At 42.2% G+C, this 21,616-nt stretch overlaps 1 protein-coding gene across 2 annotated transcripts in view; it reads right to left on the bottom strand.

Annotated features, from left to right (window-relative positions):
• Nucleotides 1-4,838: 4,838 nt before the first annotated feature.
• LOC120048145 (rho guanine nucleotide exchange factor 6-like) overlaps nucleotides 4,839-21,616 on the bottom strand; it is a 28,265-nt gene continuing 11,487 nt past the window's right edge. The window contains exons 9-22 of one of the 2 annotated variants that reach the window (XM_038993879.1): nucleotides 21,218-21,340; nucleotides 19,811-19,949; nucleotides 18,900-18,959; nucleotides 17,213-17,359; nucleotides 15,867-15,953; nucleotides 15,680-15,761; nucleotides 14,630-14,745; nucleotides 14,139-14,327; nucleotides 13,103-13,123; nucleotides 12,152-12,245; nucleotides 11,255-11,341; nucleotides 6,708-6,807; nucleotides 6,238-6,292; nucleotides 4,839-6,021 (exon numbers count right to left, since the gene is read on the bottom strand). In XM_038993879.1, coding sequence (XP_038849807.1) covers nucleotides 5,899-6,021; nucleotides 6,238-6,292; nucleotides 6,708-6,807; nucleotides 11,255-11,341; nucleotides 12,152-12,245; nucleotides 13,103-13,123; nucleotides 14,139-14,327; nucleotides 14,630-14,745; nucleotides 15,680-15,761; nucleotides 15,867-15,953; nucleotides 17,213-17,359; nucleotides 18,900-18,959; nucleotides 19,811-19,949; nucleotides 21,218-21,340 — 1,423 coding nt within the window. In that variant the 3' untranslated portion in view covers nucleotides 4,839-5,898. The remainder of the gene's footprint in view (nucleotides 6,022-6,237; nucleotides 6,293-6,707; nucleotides 6,808-11,254; nucleotides 11,342-12,151; nucleotides 12,246-13,102; nucleotides 13,124-14,138; nucleotides 14,328-14,629; nucleotides 14,746-15,679; nucleotides 15,762-15,866; nucleotides 15,954-17,212; nucleotides 17,360-18,899; nucleotides 18,960-19,810; nucleotides 19,950-21,217; nucleotides 21,341-21,616) is intronic. The other variant, XM_038993880.1, reaches the window with a different exon arrangement.

Genomic DNA, 21,616 nt, shown 5'->3' with positions numbered 1-21,616 from the left:
TAAATATGGTGAAGAGGCAACTCCGGGATGCTGGCCTTCTAGGCAGAGTTGCAAAGAAAAAGCCATGGGACCACGCAGCCGTCATACCACTCAGGAAGGAGACACGTTCTGTCTCCTAGAGATGAACGTTATTTGGTGCGAAAAGTGCAAATCAATCCCAGAACAGAAAATGACCTTGTGAAGATGCTGGAGGAAACAGGTACAAAAGTATCTACAGTAAAACGAGTCCAATAATCGGCATAAACTGAAAGGCCGCTCAGCAAGGGAGAAGCCACTGCTCCAAAGCCACCTTTAAAAAAGCCAGACTATGGTTTGCAACTGCACATGGGGACAAAGATCGTACTTTTTGGAGAAATGTCCTCTGGTCTGATGAAACAAAAATAGAACTGTTTGGCCATAATGACCATCGGTATGTTTGGAGGAAAAAGGGGGAGGCTTGCAAGCCGAAGAACACCATCCCAACCGTGAAGCACGGGGGTGGCAGCATCATGTTGTGGGGGTGCTTTGCTGCAGGAGGGACTGGTGCACATCACAAAATAGATGCCATCATGAGGTAGGAAAATTATGTGGATATATTGTAGCAACATCTCAATACATCAGTCAGGAAGTTAAAGCTTGGTCGCAAATGGGTCTTCCAAATGGACAATGACCCCAAGCATACTTTCAAAGTTGTGGCAAAATGGCTTAAGGACAACAAAGTCAAGGTATTGGAGTGGCCATCAAAGCCCTGACCTCAATCCTATAGAAAATTTGTGGGCAGAACTGAAAAAGCATGTGAGAGCCAGGAGGCCTACAAACATGACTCAGTTACACCAGCTCTGTCAGGGGGAATGGGCCAAAATTCACCCAACTTAGTGAGAAGCTTGTGGAAGGCTATCCGAAACGTTTGACTCAAGTTAAACAATCTAAAGGCAATGCTACCAAATACTAATTGAGTGTATGTAAACTTCTGACCCACTGGGAATGTGAAATAAAATTAAAATAAAAGCTGAAATAAATCATTCTCTCTACTATTATTCTGACATTTCACATTCTTAAAATAAAGTGGTGATCCTAACTGACCTAAGACAGGGAATTTTTACTAGGATTAAATGTCAGGAATAGTGAAAAACGGAGTTAAAAAATATTTGGCTCAGGCGTTTGTAAACTTCAACTGTATGTATGTATGTATATACAGTGGGGCAAAAAAGTATTTAGTCAGCCACCAATTGTGCAAGTTCTCCGACTTAAAAAGATGAGAGAGGCCTGTAATTTTCATCATAGGTACACTTCAACCATGACAGACAAAATGAGAAGAAAAAAAATCCAGAAAATTACATTGTAGGATTTTTAATGAATTTATTTGCAAATTATGGTGGAAAATAAGTATTTGGTCAATAACAAAAGTTTCTCAATACTTTGTTATATACCCTTTGTTGGCAATGACAGAGGTCAAATGTTTTCTGTAAGTCTTCACAAGGTTTTCACACACTGTTGCTGGTATTTTGGCCCATTCCTCCATGCAGATCTCCTCTAGAGCAGTGATGTTTTGGGGCTGTTGCTGGGCAACACGGACTTTCAACTCCCTCCAAAGATTTTCTATGGGGTTGAGATCTGGAAACTGGCTAGGCCACTCCAGGACCTTGAAATGCTTCTTACGAAGCCACTCCTTCGTTGCCCGGGCGGTGTGTTTGGGATCATTGTCGTGCTGAAAGACCCATCACGTTTCATCTTCAATGCCCTTGCTGATGGTAGGCTTTGTTACTTTGGTCCCAGCTCTCTGCAGGTCATTCACTAGGTCCCCCCGTGTGGTTCTGGGATTTTTGCTCACCGTTCTTGTGATCATTTTGACCCCATGGGGTGAGATCTTGCGTGGAGCCCCAGATCGAGGGAGATTATCAGTGGTCTTGTATGTCTTCCATTTCCTAATAATTGCTCCCACAGTTGATTTCTTCAAACCAAGCTGCTTACCTATTGCAGATTCAGTCTTCCCAGCCTGGTGCAGGTCTACAATTTTGTTTCTGGTGTCCTTTGACAGCTCTTTGGTCTTGGCCATAGTAGAGTTTGGAGTGTGATTGTTTGAGGTTGTGGACAGGTGTCTTTTATACTGATAACAAGTTCAAACAGGTGCCATTAATACAGGTAATGAGTGGAGGACAGAGGAGCCTCTTAAAGAAGAAGTTACAGGTCTGGGAGAGCCAGAAATCTTGCTTGTTTGTAGGTGACCAAATACTTATTTTCCACCATAATTTGCAAATAAATTCATTAAAAATCCTACAATGTGATTTTCTGGATTTTTTTTTCTCATTTTGTCTGTCATAGTTGAAGTGTACCTATGGTGAAAATTACAGGCCTCTCTCATATTTTTAAGTGGGAGAACTTGCACAATTGGTGGCTGACTAAATACTTTTTTGCCCCACTGTACACTTTAAAAAAAAGATATCAGCAAACTTTAGGTGGCCAAATAAAATCAGCCACGGGTCGCTAGTTGATGATCCCTGTAGTGGAATAGGCTTACCAATGGACTTTCACAACATGAATGAATACTGTTAATAAAACTATGGTTTGCGTTACATTTTTATTAAAATAATGAGCATACTGAAAGCATAACATGAAAGTAAGCAGCCGCTACAAAAAAGACTTATACTTCTAACAGTCATACTTTTGCATAGAATAACTTTTTTTAAATGATACACATGGAGCAGTCTGACAAGCCTCGATGAGAAGGATGGGATAGGTTATATCCCTCCAAGTGCTCACTTAGGCTTTCAGGCATTAAACATTATAAGACACTGTATGAAAACTATTCAATACAAATATTGATGTAATAATAATAATAATAATCAACTTAGCAATAAAACATGAACAAATGATACTGAAGGACATTTGTACAGGTGACAAAACATGCAGAACTGAGCTGACATTGACAATGGGACCTGAACACAACGGCGTGTTCCAGAATGCTGCTATCCATCATGACTAGAGAGAACACACTGCTGAGACAGGCTCATTTTGGTTAAAGGGGCAAAGGAGGAGTCATCACTGCACATTATTTCTTTATACATCCTGGTTCTACTTTGCCCAACTGACCGTTTCAGAGTGACACTGTAAAGCAGGGATCACCGATTAGATGATTCAGCCACGGGCTGATTTTTTTTCTTGAGCGGCTGGTTGGGGGGCCTGAACTTACTTACAAATAATGTTTAGACTGCAAATTGACCGCAAGAAGCCCAAACAGATCTAATATGACTAAAATCTCATTTAAAACCTTACATTTGTATACGATCACAGGTCTCTATTATGCGTGAGAATACTTGGGAACAGATATCTAAAATGGTTATCAATTGGTGCTGATTTCATGCTGTTTTTACAGTCTTATGTCCAACAATGAAAATTCTAATAATAAAAATTAAAAAAATATTTGGGGGGCCAAAATAACCGCCAGTTGGGGAACCCTGCTGTAAAGTAAAACAGCCAAACTGAAGCAGTCACAAGTTTTTTACTGTTACTATTGCTCTGCAGCATCAGGTGTTACAGTGTATGCACTACATATAATCCTGGGATGAAGTGCTGTGATTGCAATGAATCATTTCTCACCTAAGGCCTCGACATAAGGCAGGGATTCCCAAACTCGGTCCTGAGGCTCCACCTGGGTGCACCCAGGGGGGGGCCCTAGGACAGAGTTTGGGAAACCCTGACATAAGGCACCAAAGCCCAAATCCACACAGAATTGTTATAATACCCTTACCTCTCCCCATGAACATCTAACCAGTGCCATCAGACGCATTGAAATGTGAAAACATGACATAAAAACCAACCTGGGCAATTTGCTAGAAAACCCATTTAATCCCTGTCACTTAATTTATCAGGAGGCACTTTATCACTTCCTCTCCTACACTACTCACACTGACTCACTCTATACGCTCTCCAACAACACAATCAAAGTGGGGACATCTTTCCTTCTGCCTGGATTAGCTCCAACATGGGAAGGAAGCATAATAATGACTATGAGACGAGGGACGGTATTCCTAAAGTGTCTGAGAATAGAAGTGCTGATCAAGGATCATTTATTCCCTTTTAGACCATAATTAAACGTGATCATATGGACAGGAGGGGCTTGATTTTAGATCAGCACTCCTACTCTATGATACTTTGTGAATACGGGCCCAGAACACTGATGTTAAATGTAATGAGACTTTCTTAGAATTTATACCAAACTCAAAATGTGGGACATAGCCTCTACTACATACAAATAAGAATGTTCCTGTTGTACCAAATTCTTAAAAATCAAACTGAGTTATTTAGTCTTCCCCAATGGACAATGTCCAATAAATAAGATCACTTAAAAACGTTTTCCCCTTAGCATCAGAACAAGGTTAACATTCTGTAGAGGTCGTTTCTGCAGTTCGGGTTGGATTGAATTCCAGCCCATTTTTAAAAAAAGGCAAAAACCCATAACGACCGCCCCAAGTGGGTTCCCAGTACCATATACATACAACATACACTTTTCTACACAATTAAATGTTTTAATGGAAAATAAATAAGCAATATATATTATTTAACCCCCAAATAAAGCAAAGCTATGAATTATTAGTACATGTATTGAATTGTTATTTATATATTGTTATTTCGGTAAGAAAGTATGTGTGTATTCTATACACAATACACTTTTAAGAAATAAGGCACGAGGGGATGGGGTGTATGGCCAATATACCACGGCTAATGGCTGTTCTTAGCACGACGCAACGCGCCGTGTGCCTGGATACAGCCCTTAGCCGTGGTATATTGACCATATACCACAAACCCCAAATGTGCTTTATTGCTATTATAAACTGGCTACCAATGTAATTAGAGCAGTAAAAATAAATGTCCTCATACCCGTGATATATGGTCTGATATACCACGGCTGTCAGCCAATCAGCACTTCAGGGCTCGGACCACCCAGTTTATAAATATCTATATCCCTGATAGCTTTGGACTATATATTGATTAGCATGTGTAATGCGTAATACTATCTTAGAAACACTGTACATCCATGCAGATTGTAAGGTACACAGTCAAGGACCTTATTCAATGAAATGAATACCAGCTTGGAGCAGTATTGAAATCCACTCTCCATGAGCCGTTTTGATAGTAGACCGTTTTGATAGTCTATGGAAAGGTCTCACCTATCTGAAATGAAAATCTAAAGCCTACAAAATATCTTGGAGATGCAGTCTCACGTCTAGAATGTGCAATCGCAAAATGCCAATCGTGTTCACTGAAGCTCGATGCAAGCTTCTCTCTTTCCCGACAAGGCTGCGGGGGTGTCCTCAACACCAAACTAAACAAACAAACGACAAACAATGCTGTAACAGATGTAGAGTGGGACAGATGAGCCCTAGTTATGGTGGAGGGAGTCACTCTCCCGCTGAAACAAGGGCATGCAAGAAAACATCCATTGTACCTAAAGAAGGCTTCTCGCACCCATTAGATTTCCTATTGAAATGTAGACACAGTAGTCCAGAGTGGCGATGCAGCTGGTGACACTGCAGGACTAGTTATCTATCCTTTGTCCAAAATGGTTCCATCAGAGTTAACCAATTACAGTGGCAGCAGAAGGGATGCAACCAATCAGAATGTTCGATTCTGGTTATTCCCCTCCCATTGGTCTCAGTTAGCTTTTCCGGGTGCTTGAGTAAGACCCATGGTCATGACTTTAAAATCCTCCAACAGGGTTGGATCAGGAAGACAGATAATGAATAGTTCAGCGTGTGAGGCCAAGCATCAGAACAGAGAGTTGTTCCAACCAGAGTCCAGCTAAATGAATCTGTGTTGTAGAGATGGAAGCATGGACACACTGCACAGTCACACACTGCTCACTTACTCACACACACACATATATGCGGTATAGGTAAATGGATAGGTGTGTGGGGTTGTTCAGTGGTCTCCATCCTCCCAGGCGCAGTCGTTCTTCTGCTTGGCCAGCTTCCTGACCACTCTCTCCAGCTCCTTACGAGACTTCTGCTCATCCTCCAGACATTGCTTGATCCACTTACTCTCCTGGCGAGACACATACACAAATATCCATTGAAACTCAGCAGATGTGAGAACACACACATTCCCACACACCTACAAGCAGGAACCCACAATCACAACATGTACCTGCAGATAGACAAGCACGCACCCACATAAACCACAACACCGACGCTCCTGAACAAAATGGCTTGTCAGACTTTAAATGTGTCAGAGTGAGTTTTAGATCAACAGTTATTTTACCTTCTTTAATTCATGGACCTCGTCCTTTAAAGCGTACACCGCATCAACCAGACTCCTGCAAGTCAAGAAACAAAAGGTTATCAGAAAGCCGGACAATAGCAAATTATTTTCATGTTACAATATGATAAAGGCTTTGGAATTTGAGTGTTCGCGGTAGTTGAACATTAATATTTGTTAAATTGTTAAGTCCCAATTTCATGCTTTTCAATGTTGACCACAATTTCTTGCTATTCAACATTCAAGACAAAACCCCTGTTTTGCCAACACTTCAAGGTCATCACGTAAAGACATTAATTTCTCAATTTTAACTGATAAATAAAATACTAGTGTCCTACAGTATCCTTGAAAAAGCTTCGGATTAGATGTGTTGAAACGACCGGCTGAACGATAACTAACTGCAGATCCATGTGCATACACAGTAATGTAATGGCCTAATAAGAGTCTATTCTCCTGAGTGACGGCAGTCTTACTTTTCCTCTATGATGGTCTGACCGTTGTTCTTCATCTCTTCCACCATCATCTTCTCTTCCTCCGGCAGCAGGACCTGAGGGACAGAATCTTTCCTCACCGCTGCAGATACACACAATACACACACACACACACGCGAGTAAGCCTTTGTCATTGCCATGTCTATCTATGGGCCATTAAAAGGTGCGGTACACACACATCTTGGATGTGTTGAAGAAAACTATTTGTCTGTATAACACACACACACGCGTATATGTATTACGTGGCTAGCTAAATGCCTTTTATGCTCGTGTTGAGGTAAGTTACTGCAACACTGAAGCATGCATGAGTGCACCAGCTGTTCTGGACGACTGTGTGATCATGCTCTACGTAGCCGATGTGAACAAGACCTTTAAACAGGTCAACATTCACAAAGCCGCGGGGCCAGACGGATTACCAGGACGTGTACTCAAAGCATGCGCAGACCAACTGGGAAGTGTCTTCACTGACATTTTCAACCTCTCCCTGACCGAGTCTGTAATACCTACATGTTTCAAGCAGACCACCGTAGTCCATGTGCCCAAGAAAACGAAGGTAACCTGCCTAAATGACTACCGCCACATAGCACTCACGTCGGTAGCCATGAAGTGCTTTGAAAGGCTGGTCATGGCTCACATTAACACCATCATCCCGGAAACCCTAGACCCACTCCAATTCACATACCACCCCAACAGATCCACAGATGAAGCAATCTCAATCACACTCCACACTGCCCTTTCCCACCTGGACAAAAGGAACACCAGGGTTGAGGAGTAACTGATTACACAATCTGTAATCTATTACATGTAAGGGATTACAAAAAAAACAGTAACCGTTACGTTACCAGCAAAAACGTAATCAGATTAGATACTTTTGAAAAACTAGATTACTTCGAGGATTACTTTTAAATTCAGAAAGGATGTTTGAAAAAAATCTTTGACACTTCTGTTTTCTCAATGACATTCCAATCAACATTGAAAAAAGGCGCAAGTATAAGTTTCACTTGAGCGTGTCTGACCACAAGTCAGAGACCACTATGATGACACACCAAATGTGTTTGATGGATCGAACTCCTTATTGTTTTACCTCAGCATAAGCCAAAAACTTTGGGTAATCTATACTTCCATATTTCCAAGTCCTATTCTTGAAGATCAAGGGGTATAACATTTATTGGAATGACTGGAATTCTGATACATTATAAACCAAAGTCTAAAGATCTAATTTAATCGTATTACTATATGTAGTAGAAGGTGATGGGTTAGAAGAAGCCAAATAACCAACCCACAAAGTAAAATTTAACATCCATATATGGCCAGCTATGTAAACTAACATTGTTTTATCCTGCAATAGATGTTGTTCAATTGGTAACATATATTGTCTTCTTCTAATGCCTAAAGGAGAAAGTAAAGTAACTGAACGTAATCAGATTACGTTACTGAGTTTGGGTAATCCAAAAGTTACGTTACTGATTACAATTTGACAGGTAACTAGTAACTAACTGATTACATTTAGAAAGTAACCTACCTAAACCTGAGGAACACCTATGTGAGAATGCTGTTCATTGACTACAGCTCAGTGTCCAACACCATAGTGCCTACAAAGCTCATCACTAAACTAAGGACGCTGGGAGTAAACACCTCCCTCTGCAACTGGATCCTGGACTTCCATGATGGGCCGCCCCCCCCAAGTGGCAAGGGTAGGCAACAACACATCTGCCACGTTGATCTTTAACACGGGGGCCCCTTAGGGGTGCGTGCTTAGTCCCCCCCTGTACTCCCTGTTCATCTACGACTGTGTGGCCAAGCACGACTCCAACACGATCATTAAATTTGCTGACGACAACAGTGGTAGGCCTGATCACCGACAACAATGAGACAGCCTATAGGGAGGAAGTTAGAGACCTGGCAGTGTGGTGCCAGGACAACAACCTCTCCCTCAACATGAGAAAGACAAAGGTGCTGATCGTGGAACACAGGAAAAGGAGGGCCGAACACGCCCCCATTCACATTGACGGGGCTGTAGTGGAGCAGGTCCTGTAGTGGAGCAGATCCTGTAGTGGAGCAGGTCCTTGGTGTCCATATCACCAACAAACTATCACGGTCCAAACACATCAAGACTGTCGTGAAGAGGGCACGACAACGCCTTTTCTCCCTCAGGAGAGATTTGGCATGGGTCCCCAGATCCTCAAAAAATTATACAGCTGCACCATCGAGAGCATTCTGACAGGTTGTATCACCGCCTGGTATGGCAACTGCTCGGCATCCAACCGTAAGGTGCTACAGAGGGTAGTTTGTACGGCCCAATACATCACTGGGGCCAAGCTTCCTGCCATCTAGGACCTATAAACTATTGTCAAAGACTCCAGTCACCCAGGTCATAGACTGTGCTCTCTGCTACTTTACGGCAAGCGGTACCAGAGCACCAAGTCTATGTCCAAAAGGCTCCTTAACAGCTTCTACCCCCAAGCCATAATACTGCTGAACAATTCATCAAATGGCCAACCAGACTATTTACATTAACACCCCCTTTGTTTTTACACAGCTGCTGCTCGCTGTTTATTATCTATGCACAGTCACTTTACCCCTACCTACATGTACAAATTACCTCGACTAACCTGTACCCCCGCACATTGACTCGGTACCAGCACCCCCTGTACATAGCTTCGTTATTTTATTGTGTTACTTTTTATTTAAATTTTTACAAAAATGTATTTAGTAAATATTTTCTTAACCAACAATGCAGTTCAATAAATAGAGTTATGGGCCTGTAAGTCAACATTTCACGGTAAGGTCTACACCGGTTGTATTCGGGCGCATGTGACAAATATACAGTTGAATTCGGAAGTTTACATACACCTTAGCCAAATACATTTAATCTCAGTTTAACAAATCCTGACATTTAATCGAAGTAAAAATTCCATGTCTTAGGTCAGTTAGGATCACCACTTTATTTTAAGAATGTGAAATGTCAGAATAATAGTAAAGAGAATAATTTAATTCAGCTTTTATTTCTTTCATCACATTCCCAGTGGATCAAAAGTTTGCATACACTCAATTAGTAATTGGTAGCATTGTCTTAAAATGGTTTAACTTGGGTCAAACGTTTTGGGTAGCCTTCCACAAGCTTCCCACAATAAGTTGGGTGAATTTTCACCCATTCCTCCTGACAGAGCTGGTGTAACTGAGTCAGGTTTGTAGGCCTCCTTGCTCGCACACGCTTTTTCAGTTCTGCCCACAAATTTTCTTTAGGATTGAGGTCAGGGCTTTGTGATGGCCACTCCAATACCTTGACTTTGTTGTCCTTAAGCCATTTTGCCACAACTTTGGAAGTATGCTTGGGGTCATTGTCCATTTGGAAGACCCATTTGCAACCAAGCTTTAACTTCCTGACTGATGTCTAGAGATGTTGCTTCAAAATATCCACATACATTTCCTACCTCATGATGGCATCTATTTTGTGATGTGCACCAGTCCCTCCTGCAGCAAAGCACCCCCACAACATGATGCTGCCACCCCCGTGCTTCACAGTTGCGATGGTGTTCTTCGGCTTGCAAGCCTCCCCCTTCTTCCTCCAAACATAACAATGGTCATTATTGCCAAAGAGTTCTATTTTTGTTTCATCAGACCAGAGGACATTTCTACAAAAAGTACGATCTTTGTCCCATGTGCAGTTGCAAACCGTAGTCTGGCTTTTTTTATGGCGGTTTTGGAGCAGTGGCTTCTTCCTTGCTGAGCGGCCTTTCAGGTTATATCGATATAGGACTCGTTTTACTGTGGATATAGATACTTTTGTAACTGTTTCCTCCAGCATCTTCACAAAGTCCTTTGCTGTTGTTCTGGGATTGATTTGCACTTTTCACACCAAAGTACGTTCATCTCTAGGAGACAGAACGCGTCTCCTTCCTGAGCGGTATGACGGCTGCGTGGCCCTATGGTGTTTATACTTGCGTACTATTGTTTGTACAGATAAACGTGGTACCTTCAGGCGTTTGGAAATTGCTCCCAAGGATGAACCAGACTTGTGGAGGTCTACCATTATTTTATGAGGTCTTGGCCTATTTCTTTTGATTTTCCCATGATGTCAAGCAAAGAGGCACTGAGTTTGAAGGTAGGCCTTGAAATCCATCCACAGGTACACCTCCAATTGACTCAAATGATGTCAATTAGCCTATTAGAAAATTCTAAAGCCATGACATAATTTTCTGGAATTTTCCAAGCTGTTTAAAGGCACAGTCAACTTAGTGTATTTAAACTTCTGACCCACTGGAATTGTGATACAGTGAATTATAAGTGAAATTATCTGTCTGTAAACAAATGTTAGAAAAATTACTTGTGTCATGCACAAAGTAGATGTCCTAACCGACTTGCCAAAACTATAGTTTGTTAACAAGAAATTTGTGGAGTGGTTGAAAAACGAGTTTTAATGACTCCAACCTAAGTGTATGTAAACTTCCGACTTCAACTATATATTTGTTTTGATTGACAGGTTGAAAAAAAAGAGACATCAATCACACACACACACTCCGTCTCACCTGTGTTGTTCTGATGCAGGCTGGCCCCTGTGCAGTAGGACTCGATCACCTTCAGAATCTGTGCATCCTCCTCCAGAGCAGCTGTACCTGTCAATCAAAGGCACGCAGGGGGAAATGGGTCAGGTGCCTTCTGCACCACAACAACTGACTTTATATTCAAACCGTCAACATTCCACTGACAGTCAGGTCCAACAGATTTAGCTGCAGCATCTCTATGGGTTTATGCTACCGATGGTCCATTTCCCTCTCATCGTTCCATGCAATTTAAAGTAACAGTCCAGTGTTTCCAGATGTCTATGAAATATGACTTTTATTTCAACATAACATGAGCAAAACAGTTTTCCTTCCAAGAAATGGCAATTAAGCATATTATAAAGCAGCTTTTCTGTGTTGGAACGGTGTGGGCGTACCCCAACAACAGAATTGTGTGGGTGTATGCCGGTCATGAAAAATATATTAATGACAACAAGTAAACCAATGTTACGTCATGTTAAACGAGGAAACAGAAAGCATTTTTGAAACAGTCTGTTTGAGATACAAGGTGGTGTTCCCCCCCCCCCCCCCCCCCCCCCCCTCGAATTTACATTACAACATTATTTGGGTACGAGTTCAACTTTAAACACTAATAAGAAGAAGCTGGATGTGTTTGATGAGTAACTGACTTTCAATCTCACCTTGAGAAGGCACCGACTGCGAGTTACCATCAACCGCATGAGATACACGTTTGAGCTAATATGCAGAGAATTACATTGTGTTGATTCACAGAGCTAGAAATTGGTCATTGGTTAGGTGGCGGGTGGAATTTGTCACACAGAGTGTGAATCTGTGCTTTCCTTGGTGGCAACACATGTGGACACTAGGAAATTATACATAATAGTGTGTAATGATCAAACCTACTTTTCCGCAGGAGGAACTCATCGTCGGAAGGTTTTCGTTCCGTTTTGCGTTTCGGGAGGAACTTCTTAATGGGCCTCGGACTTTTACCTGAGTCCTGTAGGAGTCGGGGAGAAGTGTTAGCAGGGTAGAGTACACAGTGACAAACGTCGTCAAGCCAGGGGAAAAAGACAACGGTAACTGTAAGCCTACAGTAACACACATTGCCACCATGGACAAAAACAAACAAGGTCGAACAAAGTCTTACATATTGCATAAGCATGGGACGGAAAAAACCAAAGAAACCTGGGTCATGTTCAGTAGGACACACCAATTTTCTTTTCATGTTGCGTTTCTTATTGAACAAGTCTAAGTAGTTACTCCCTCTTTCAGTCAGGTTTCTTCCATTTGGTGGCTAATGAACATGACCCTGGTGTCATTTTAAACAGTTTACTTTTAAAAAACAAAATTGTCCTCTCTGAGTCATTAATTAACATGTGATTTCCAGCACACACGTCACACACTTGGAGCAAACGGTGTGGCCTATGATGTCATGTCAGCTAAAATGGATATCCTTCACCATTAACGAGCCAAAGATGAAGATCCTAATTGAAACAATGAATAATTCAATGTAATCCTTTCATTTGTATTCTATTTGTAAACGATTCTATTTTGAAAACCTGGAAAGGGAATGAGTGTTTCTGCGTCAAATTCCACTTGTACAAGTATGGCTTTCTGTTACCTAGAAATCGGGCTTTGTTGTTACCTAGAAAACAGATAGAGATCTCAGGTAGACCGTCTGCCAGAGGTTTTGGGTGACTACGGGGGATAAAAGACAGACAAGGCAGCAGAGTACACAGGAAACCAACAGCTTACAGCAGAGGAAGAGGAAAACAGAGCAATGTGTTGCCAAGGGCGCAAACAAGCACACACACATATCCACACAGTAAGAGAGATAGATAGTTCTAGCCTTACCTTCAATATATAAGACATTCTCTATAGAAGCCAGTTTGGAGAGGGAGAGAGAGAGAGAGAGAGAGAGAGAGAGAGAGAGAGAGAGAGAGAGAGAGAGAGAGAGAGAGAGAGAGAGAGAGAGAGAGAATTTTCTTTGAGAATTTTGATAGAAGTAGATGAACAGTGAACATTTCAGTACCCCCCCCCCCCCCCCCATCCTGTAGTGTGAAGAAAACAGTGATGAAAATATAACAGGGTAGAGGAGAGAGTTAAAGGGGAGATGGATGCATTATACAAAAGGGTAGAGAAGGAGTCCCAGTTATTAGCTGCTTTAACCCTGGGGGCAGAGAGCATGGTGCGTAATTCTCAGTGATGAACTGTCGCACTCAAGCGCACCACACATAACCCATTTTTGGTTATTGCATGTATGTAACGTCTTTTGTCTGCTTTTTTTTAAATGGATGTCAGGACTCGCAAAACTATAGCCATTTTTTAAAAAGGACTATTCTGGCTAAATAAATGGAAATGGAATGAACTAGAGAGAACTTTAACATTTGATCATACTAGCTCACCCTCATCTCACAATGACCACAGCTGTATCTGTTGCAGCCAACCACCAGGTCAAACACCACTCAAAGACAAGTCTTTACCAGAACTAATGTGGTTACTAAACACGAATACACCCCCCCCCCCCCTCCACTACACGGTCATCCTATAGCTTCCGGGAGCACCGTTTGCCTACTCATCTACTAAGCACTCTGCCCACACAAACAGAGCTATATCCCAGAGGGTTTTTCCATAGTCCTATTAGATTCAAGTTACTGTGAGACGTAAAGCAGTGTTCTGTACCCCAGCTCCTGAAGAAACTTAGTGTGTGCAGGCGTTTGTCCTAGCCCAGCCCAACATCCTGATTCAAGTAATCAACTATTCTTCCAGACCTCGATAAGAACAATCTGGAGGGTTAGTGCTGGGCTACAGAGCTGCGCACACTGCAGCTCTCCAGAATCAAGAGTGAAGAACCCAGAGATAGATGGACTATAAATCTGGTTTGGCCTACCTCCTTGTAGCCCAGTGCAGCAGAGGGCTTGAGGGGCGGGGCGGGACGCAGGCAGCTCAGGGACCAGGGTTTGGTGGTCTTGGGGGGCTCCAGTGGTCCCCGATTGGCCTGGCTGGGGGTGCTGAAGATGGGCAGGTGGGACTGGTGAGTGGGAGTGCCCACCATACTGACCGGTTTCCCCCCCTCGTTCTATATCATCCATACACAGAGGTAAGCCACAGTCAGAAAGAGGGGATGTGTGATGGAAGTTTAATGCAAGTGCCAGCCATGTGTGAAGTGCAGTGGCAGTTCATAGTTCAGTGTGAGTTCTAGCTACGTGTGGAGTGGTGTGCACGTTGTGACACCACTGGCCATGTCTAAAGGGAAATACACCATTTTGTTTAGTGCACATTCTCTACACACAACAGCACTTCCTGTATCTTTGAAACAATAAATAATGCAGTGTGCTCTCCTTGCGTGTGTATGAACACGTGTGTGTGTCATGTCTTTACCCTGATTATGGTGCCCACAGGGCTTCCGCCTTTGGTGTAGGCGTTGAGATGGTCCAGCCAGTCCTGCAGTTCCTGGGGGTTACTGCAGATCACTGTGACACGATCAAACATGCTCCCTGCAACACACACACACACACACACACACACACACATACACTTCAGTGGGTTGCACTTTGTGGGGAAGTTCCAGGCTAAGCTACCTAAAGTTAGGTACGGGTAACACTTTGTTAGCGAGATGTTTCGTTAAAGCCCACAAGTCTGACATGAATCATAAACGCCCACCATGGCACAGTGTCGTGACTGGATGACAAACTGGATCATGGTGTCATGGTTACAAAACAAGTAAGCCTCAGTACAAAACCACTGGCAACTCTGAAGAATACGAGGTCAAATCATGACGTCAGCGATCTTCAGGTCGGAAAGTAGGAGCTCCTAGAAAGAGGCCCGAGTTCCAGAGTTGGAATTCCGAGTTGGATGACCGTTCAAATCCAGTTTTCCCCCAGTCTGAGCTCGTTTATTTCAGAGTTCCCAGTTGTCTTGAACTCGGCATATATCATAGCATGTGTCAAGTGGCAAGTAAATAAAACAACTCTGATGAGTGGTTCTCCCAGCAGTCTTGTCATGTTAAAAGAAAGCATTACATAAACACTATGATTCATAGTTCACATAACTCACTTAGGATCGGATCGTTTCCTTTCCCCCTCAGTGAATGTCATAAGTCCCAAATCGTTTAACCAGACATTAAATCAAGGTTTACACAGCCAGAGTTTGTACTGAAGGGACTGGAATAAGAATGACTGCCAAAGCAGCTTGATATTATTTTATCAAAGGAATGCTATATAAGAAATACTCCATTGGTTCACTTAAATGAGGCGCAAACGGCCATTAATAGCCTACAACCCACTGATGTAATAGGAATATGATTACGGACCAGTGACCTCCAATCTACTCAACAGGACCTGTGTATGATACGGCCCTTTCAATAATTGTGCCGCACATTATAGAGTATTCCGGTCTTTCTCCATCTCCTCTGAGATTAATTTACTGTACCTGTGATATCAAAGGCATAGTGGCCGTTCTCTGTGTCGTCTGTCTGTCTGGATACCGTGGAGCCCGTCAGTGGCAGCCTTCCCTGTTGGAAAAGAGAGAGGAGGAGAGGGGGTGACACACTGCCACAGATACTTGGGAAACACCTGGGACACATTTAGAGGGCACACATCTGGTGCTCGTAGGTTACCTGGTATATGAAGCCGCTCATCCGCGGACTAGCAGACAGCATGACCAGCACACTGGGAAACATCATGAGATAGCGCTCCTCTTTCTCCTATGGAGAACACACATTAACACAGATACAGCATGAAAGAATCAGACATGGCTGTGTGTCAAATACACACATTGACACCCACAGACAGAGATGAGTGTTTGAGAACTCTGGCAAAGGGACGTGAAAATCAGTTGCGTCGATGATATTTGGGGAGAAATATGGTAGTTTATGAATCCACAAATCATAATATTTCAGCTAAGTTAAAGATGCACTATGCAGAAATTGCTCTACCATTTCCCGTGTTGCTAAAATTCTAAATCATTCGCCAAATTTCAGTTTATGTGACAGAGCAAGCGAATATAGTGTAAAAAATCATTGTACCATCTAAACCGCTGTGAAATACATAATTTTTTTCCACAATCAAAAATATTGTATTTTCAGCTGTTTGAAGCTAGTTTACAAAACCGAAAGTAAGAAAAAGCTCACATAGAACAGATCTACCACTTCTTAGAATTGCTTTCAATGAAAATGAAAGATTTGTAACTCACATTTCTATGTGAATATTGTCAGGTCACCCAAAAAGTTACATATTGCAGCTTTAAAAAGGTAAAGAAAACAGGTTATCTGTTTGAAATATGTTAGATAGATGTTGGTTGGTGCTTCAATAAGACTAAAACAAAGCCAGACATTTGTTCCCCTCAGCCCTCAGATCCTCATATTCGACCCCTACACAGAAACCACACTACAGGGGGATGACTTTTCACTCTACAGTCTGTGGTTTCTGATTCATAATGAATTCAAATATTTGAATAAGATTGGCTTAATGTGGGAGAGGCGGTGGCAATAACAATATAGGACTCATCTCCAGAACGTGTTGGACGGAAACAAACTTATCTGCTCCGAATAAAGTCGTCAGGTGCTGAAATATTACAATTCTGAAAGGGGAAATAAGTCCTTGGATCGATTCTAAGCCTGTGAGTAAACAAACAAGCAACAATTTTACTTCCTGTTTGTCAAGCATAAAAAGTAACTGGTCCACCTCACTTTTCCCGTTATTTGCTTTGCCCAAGCACACATTCATGCTGCTCAAAACATTAATATCCATTCAACCACATGGCTGTGAAAGGAGCCATTGGAGTCGTTCATTTGAACTTTGACCTTCTCGGAGGTTGCCTGTAGCGCTCCGTCTGGATAGTTGCCGTTACACACAGATCTATGATTAGCTTACCGCCCCCAATCCTAACATTAACCATTGGGGGGGGGGATGCAAGACTGATCTTAGTTCAGCATATAAGGACACCTGCATCTGTTGCTCTCACCTCATTGGTCCCGTTCTGCATGTGCACCTGGGACATGTAGGCCACGTGACCCAGAGACTTCATTCCGTCTCCCTCCCAGCCTCTCACTGGCTCTGACAGGATCTGTAGTTCCAGGTTCTTACGCTTCCGCAGGTCCTGACACTGGGTCTGAAATGAGAGGGAGAGGTGTCAATTAATGTATAGTGCATATGAGACACTGTTAGTGTGTGATGGAAACAGACACACAATAAAATAGCCATTTGCACTAGTGCAAAGCTAGTAACTCTGTAATATAAAATGTCCATGATACGGCATTACTGCAACAGGTATAACATAACTGTGCCTCACGCAAAGGTGAGTTACAGAGAACAGTTTACAGGACCAGAAGGGGGATTCCCCCTCTCACAAAGACAAAATGACAAAGCAACATCCACCAAGTTCTGACTCAGACATAAAGAGCAGGAGCGTATGTAAATAGGCCTGGGTGACCCAAAAGAACAAGTTAACCTTTGGGAAGCACAAACACACGCCCCAGCACACATCTCACACAGACACCTCAAGAGACTACAGTACTCTCAGCCACAGTGGAAACTGCCTCTCAAACTATTTCTCCAACAGACACCTTGTATTGACTCTCATCTAACGCTCGTCTTCAAAATCTGTGCTGCTATTTCAGTAACAACCCACCTTAGGAAAAAGCTTTTCACTGAGGACATATTACACAGGAAGCAATATATTTTCTTCATTAAAACTGCAGAGATGGGCGTATCATTGCCCTTTTACACAGGTTAATATAAGCACCCCCTATTTGACCTTTATTATGCAAGGCTGTCTCGTGTGATGCTCCTCCCCCTCAGTTTGGCAACATAAGAACTAGATACAAAAAACATTGACCCATCTTCAGATAAGCCTTTATTAATTTCATACAATGAAAATGTGCCTGCATGAAGACACTGAGCGCGGTTATATGCACACAATAATGCGATTATTGTGGATAGTAAGGTTAATATAATAGTTTGTTTAAAACGTTTACATGCTTGGCAAGAATAACGATGTCCATAATAATCCTGTTTACATGGACACATCTGAAATCAGGCTACCTGATGGGACTTTTGAGAAATGCAGAAAATTGGCAATCAAAATAAAACCTGCCACATTGACCATGTTATTTTTGCGAAAGCTTTTTGATTCGGAGTTCAGACATATAACGTGTGTATGCGAAAACTATTTCTAAGATGCGTATTTTCAGTTTTTCTGAACTCACTTCACTCGAGCGTTAGAGGAAGGCTCTGTGCTACTGGTCCTGGCACATGCACAGATCAAATACACCGCTGGAACGCTGATTAAGCTGTTTACATGTCCTAATCATTCAAAAGATTGCTCAGAAACCCAGGTGTTACAAAATCGGCATGTGTTTAATTAGATTTTGACCTTACGCCGATGAGGATAAACACCGTACCCTGTTTACATGACTATTTCATAATTTGCCTACAGCCATAATCCGTTTAATATTCAATTATTATTGTATATGTAAATGTACTCACTGATAATTTTCAGTGACTTGTCTCTCTCTCTCTGTAGTGTGTTAGTAATATAGAATAGATGATGCTACTATAGACTAGTAAGATTCTACAATGCGCGTGGTTCATCTCTATGGACCATGCCAACATTAACATTGCACGAGGAACCACAGGGGTTCTGTACCTACCACCAAGCTCTTAAAGGCCACCGTTGCCTTCAAGATGTCACTGTAGTCCGGGTGAGCCTCCTGCAAGACAGTCAACAACAACAAAAAAATGTTAAATAACTTAGATTTTATACACAACACCTTATAAAAAGGCAGGGGTGAAAGTAAGCCAGTACGGAGTCAATGGAAAATAATAAGTGGGTTACATAGTGGTTCGACGAGAACACTTCCATTTTGCCAAGGTGAAGACGAGTGGCCGAGACAGAGACGTGCGCAGACAGCAGGGGACGCATCCATCGTGTAGTCTAATGACCATCGCAGAATGTAATTACAATACACGTTTAGGTGTTTTGTAACAGAAGGCCCTTTCCATTCATCAAATGGTGGGCGCACGCACAGTGCAATGTTCGGATGCTGGAATTATTTTGTGAGTGGACGAACGTGCACAGGTAGCCTACAGGAGAACCTTTTTCATGTGATTGTTCGACAATCAGATGAAGACATCATGACTGAGTGTGTTAATGCCACATTAAAATGTAATATATGCCAAATGTTATGACAATTCATTACTAAGCCTACTAGGCCCACAGAGATCATATGAAATGAATAGGGATTCTATATGTAATTCTAGGATTACACCTAGGCTATTACACACACACACACGGAGTACCGTACCAGTAAGACATTAAATATACTTTCACCCCTGAATAAAGGTGGATGTAAAAAATAATTTAAAAAGTAATCCAACTACATTAAGACGTTTGGGAGGGATATCAAAACATGGTATATCAATGGTATTTGAGGATTGAAGCGGAGTGCCATCTGGGACAGTGGAGGCGAGTTAAATTTCAGTTGCATATGGTTCCATAGATGGGCCTATAGAGAGTTAAGCAACTGCCCTCCATGTTGGCTCTAGATGAGGCCTTCTGTACCTCCACGTGTCTCTCCAGCTCCTGCAGCAGGACGGGGTACTTGTCCAGCCTCATGAAGGGTTTACTCAGGCTGGTGGTCAGGGTCAGGATGCCCGGCATACTGGCCCCCTGGCTCTCCATAAACGTTCCCAGCTCCTCACTACAACACACACACACACACACACACAGTTATACTGCTGGCTGACGATGTAAAGAGATAAAGGAGAAAGATTCTACCAAGATTCCCAAAAAAGAAGACATTGATTTGAGTGAACAATCAATTAAGACAATGTTGAATTTGTTTGATAGTGAAAGGACAAAACTTAAAAAGATCCCACAGTATGAAAGATGCTAATTAGTTTAGTGTGAAATCGAAAGTGCCTCATCTGTCTCGAACAACAACCACAACTATAGATATCCTGTGTGCAGCTTCCTGTACGTGTGTGTTCTTTTCGCTGCAGTGCATCTTTTCACATTAACAACTGTGCAGCAGGAGACGAAGGAAATAAACAATCGTTGAAAAATAGCATACATGATTAATTTGCTAAACTAACATAATAATTACACAATCGCTTGATTCATTTCTTGGTTTTAATTACCACTACCGTGTGTGAAGGACAGCAGACGAACCATTAAGAGGTGCACAGAGGCTCCGGGCTGATTGTAGTGAATGACACAGTGAGGATATGATGAGGGTTGGCTACACACTGAAGGTCACTCACTCACTCATAGTTACAACTGATAAGTGAGAAACCCCTCTGTCGCGTCCAATGACGTATATAAACCCTGGATTTATGACGATATGCATTGGCCATTGAGAGGCATTGAAGCCACTGGTCGGCCATTTTGGCACTCCCAAGTAGGAGGAGTCCTCCATAGGAATGAATGAAATTTTACAGTATTTCAATTAAAATGTTTCAAGGACAAAATATAAGTATTTTTTGTTGTTGTACTGGGGACAGTAACATTAGCCCTAACAACAACAAAAAATACTTTAAAAAGGGAAAATGTTAATTTATTTATTTTTTCTTGGTTTTTTTATTTTTAGGTTTAGCTCAGATATAATTTAAAAGTATGCATTAAGGAGTCTGTAATAGAAAAACAAATGCAGATATTAATAAATGCATCTCCATAGCTTCCAAAATCTTTTTTACAACGCAGGAGGAGTACCAAGATGGCTGCGAGGTGGCTTCAACACAAGCCCCCTGTCAGTCATCCAGGGTTTATATATACACATCATTGGTTACACCTCTACATTTACAGAGAGAAAGTATGACACCTAGTGGGTGAAAAAGAAACACCAACTAATTCCAAAGTTATCCACAAAAATATTTTACTTGTATTATTATACTGACTGTTAAATGCAATGAAATGTGAATCAAATTTAGATTAATGTCATGCAGAACTGAGACGCCCATAAGGCCAGACCTGTGGTCAGTGAGTACACAGACAGCCGAGGGGTGACTGGAGCAGTAGGACAGGTACAGCATCCTGATCTGACCAATCAGGTTGAGGTAGCAGGCAGCCACACGCTGCTGGCTCTCTGGAACCCTGCAACACGCACAGAGAGAAGTGGGTGAGTTAGTTGGTAAGACAACAGCTGGGTTGTTCCTTTATCTTTGGTTTCAGATATCGGTCACTAGGGGGTGCACGTCGTCCGAGGCCATCCAATCTAGATCTACATCGCAACAAATCTATTTCTCTACAGAATATCTGATAGAAACAGTCCGGCATGTAAAAAGTCTAGTGGCAGATTTGACATGGGGGTTAGGGTAATGTGATTTGATTCAGTTGCCTCAAATTAGCAGTGCCTCCACTACAGCCATT

Source organism: Salvelinus namaycush, chromosome 5 (assembly GCF_016432855.1).
Source record: "Salvelinus namaycush isolate Seneca chromosome 5, SaNama_1.0, whole genome shotgun sequence".
NCBI classification, from domain to species: domain Eukaryota; kingdom Metazoa; phylum Chordata; class Actinopteri; order Salmoniformes; family Salmonidae; genus Salvelinus; species Salvelinus namaycush.
This window is presented reverse-complemented; position numbering and strand designations above follow the sequence as displayed.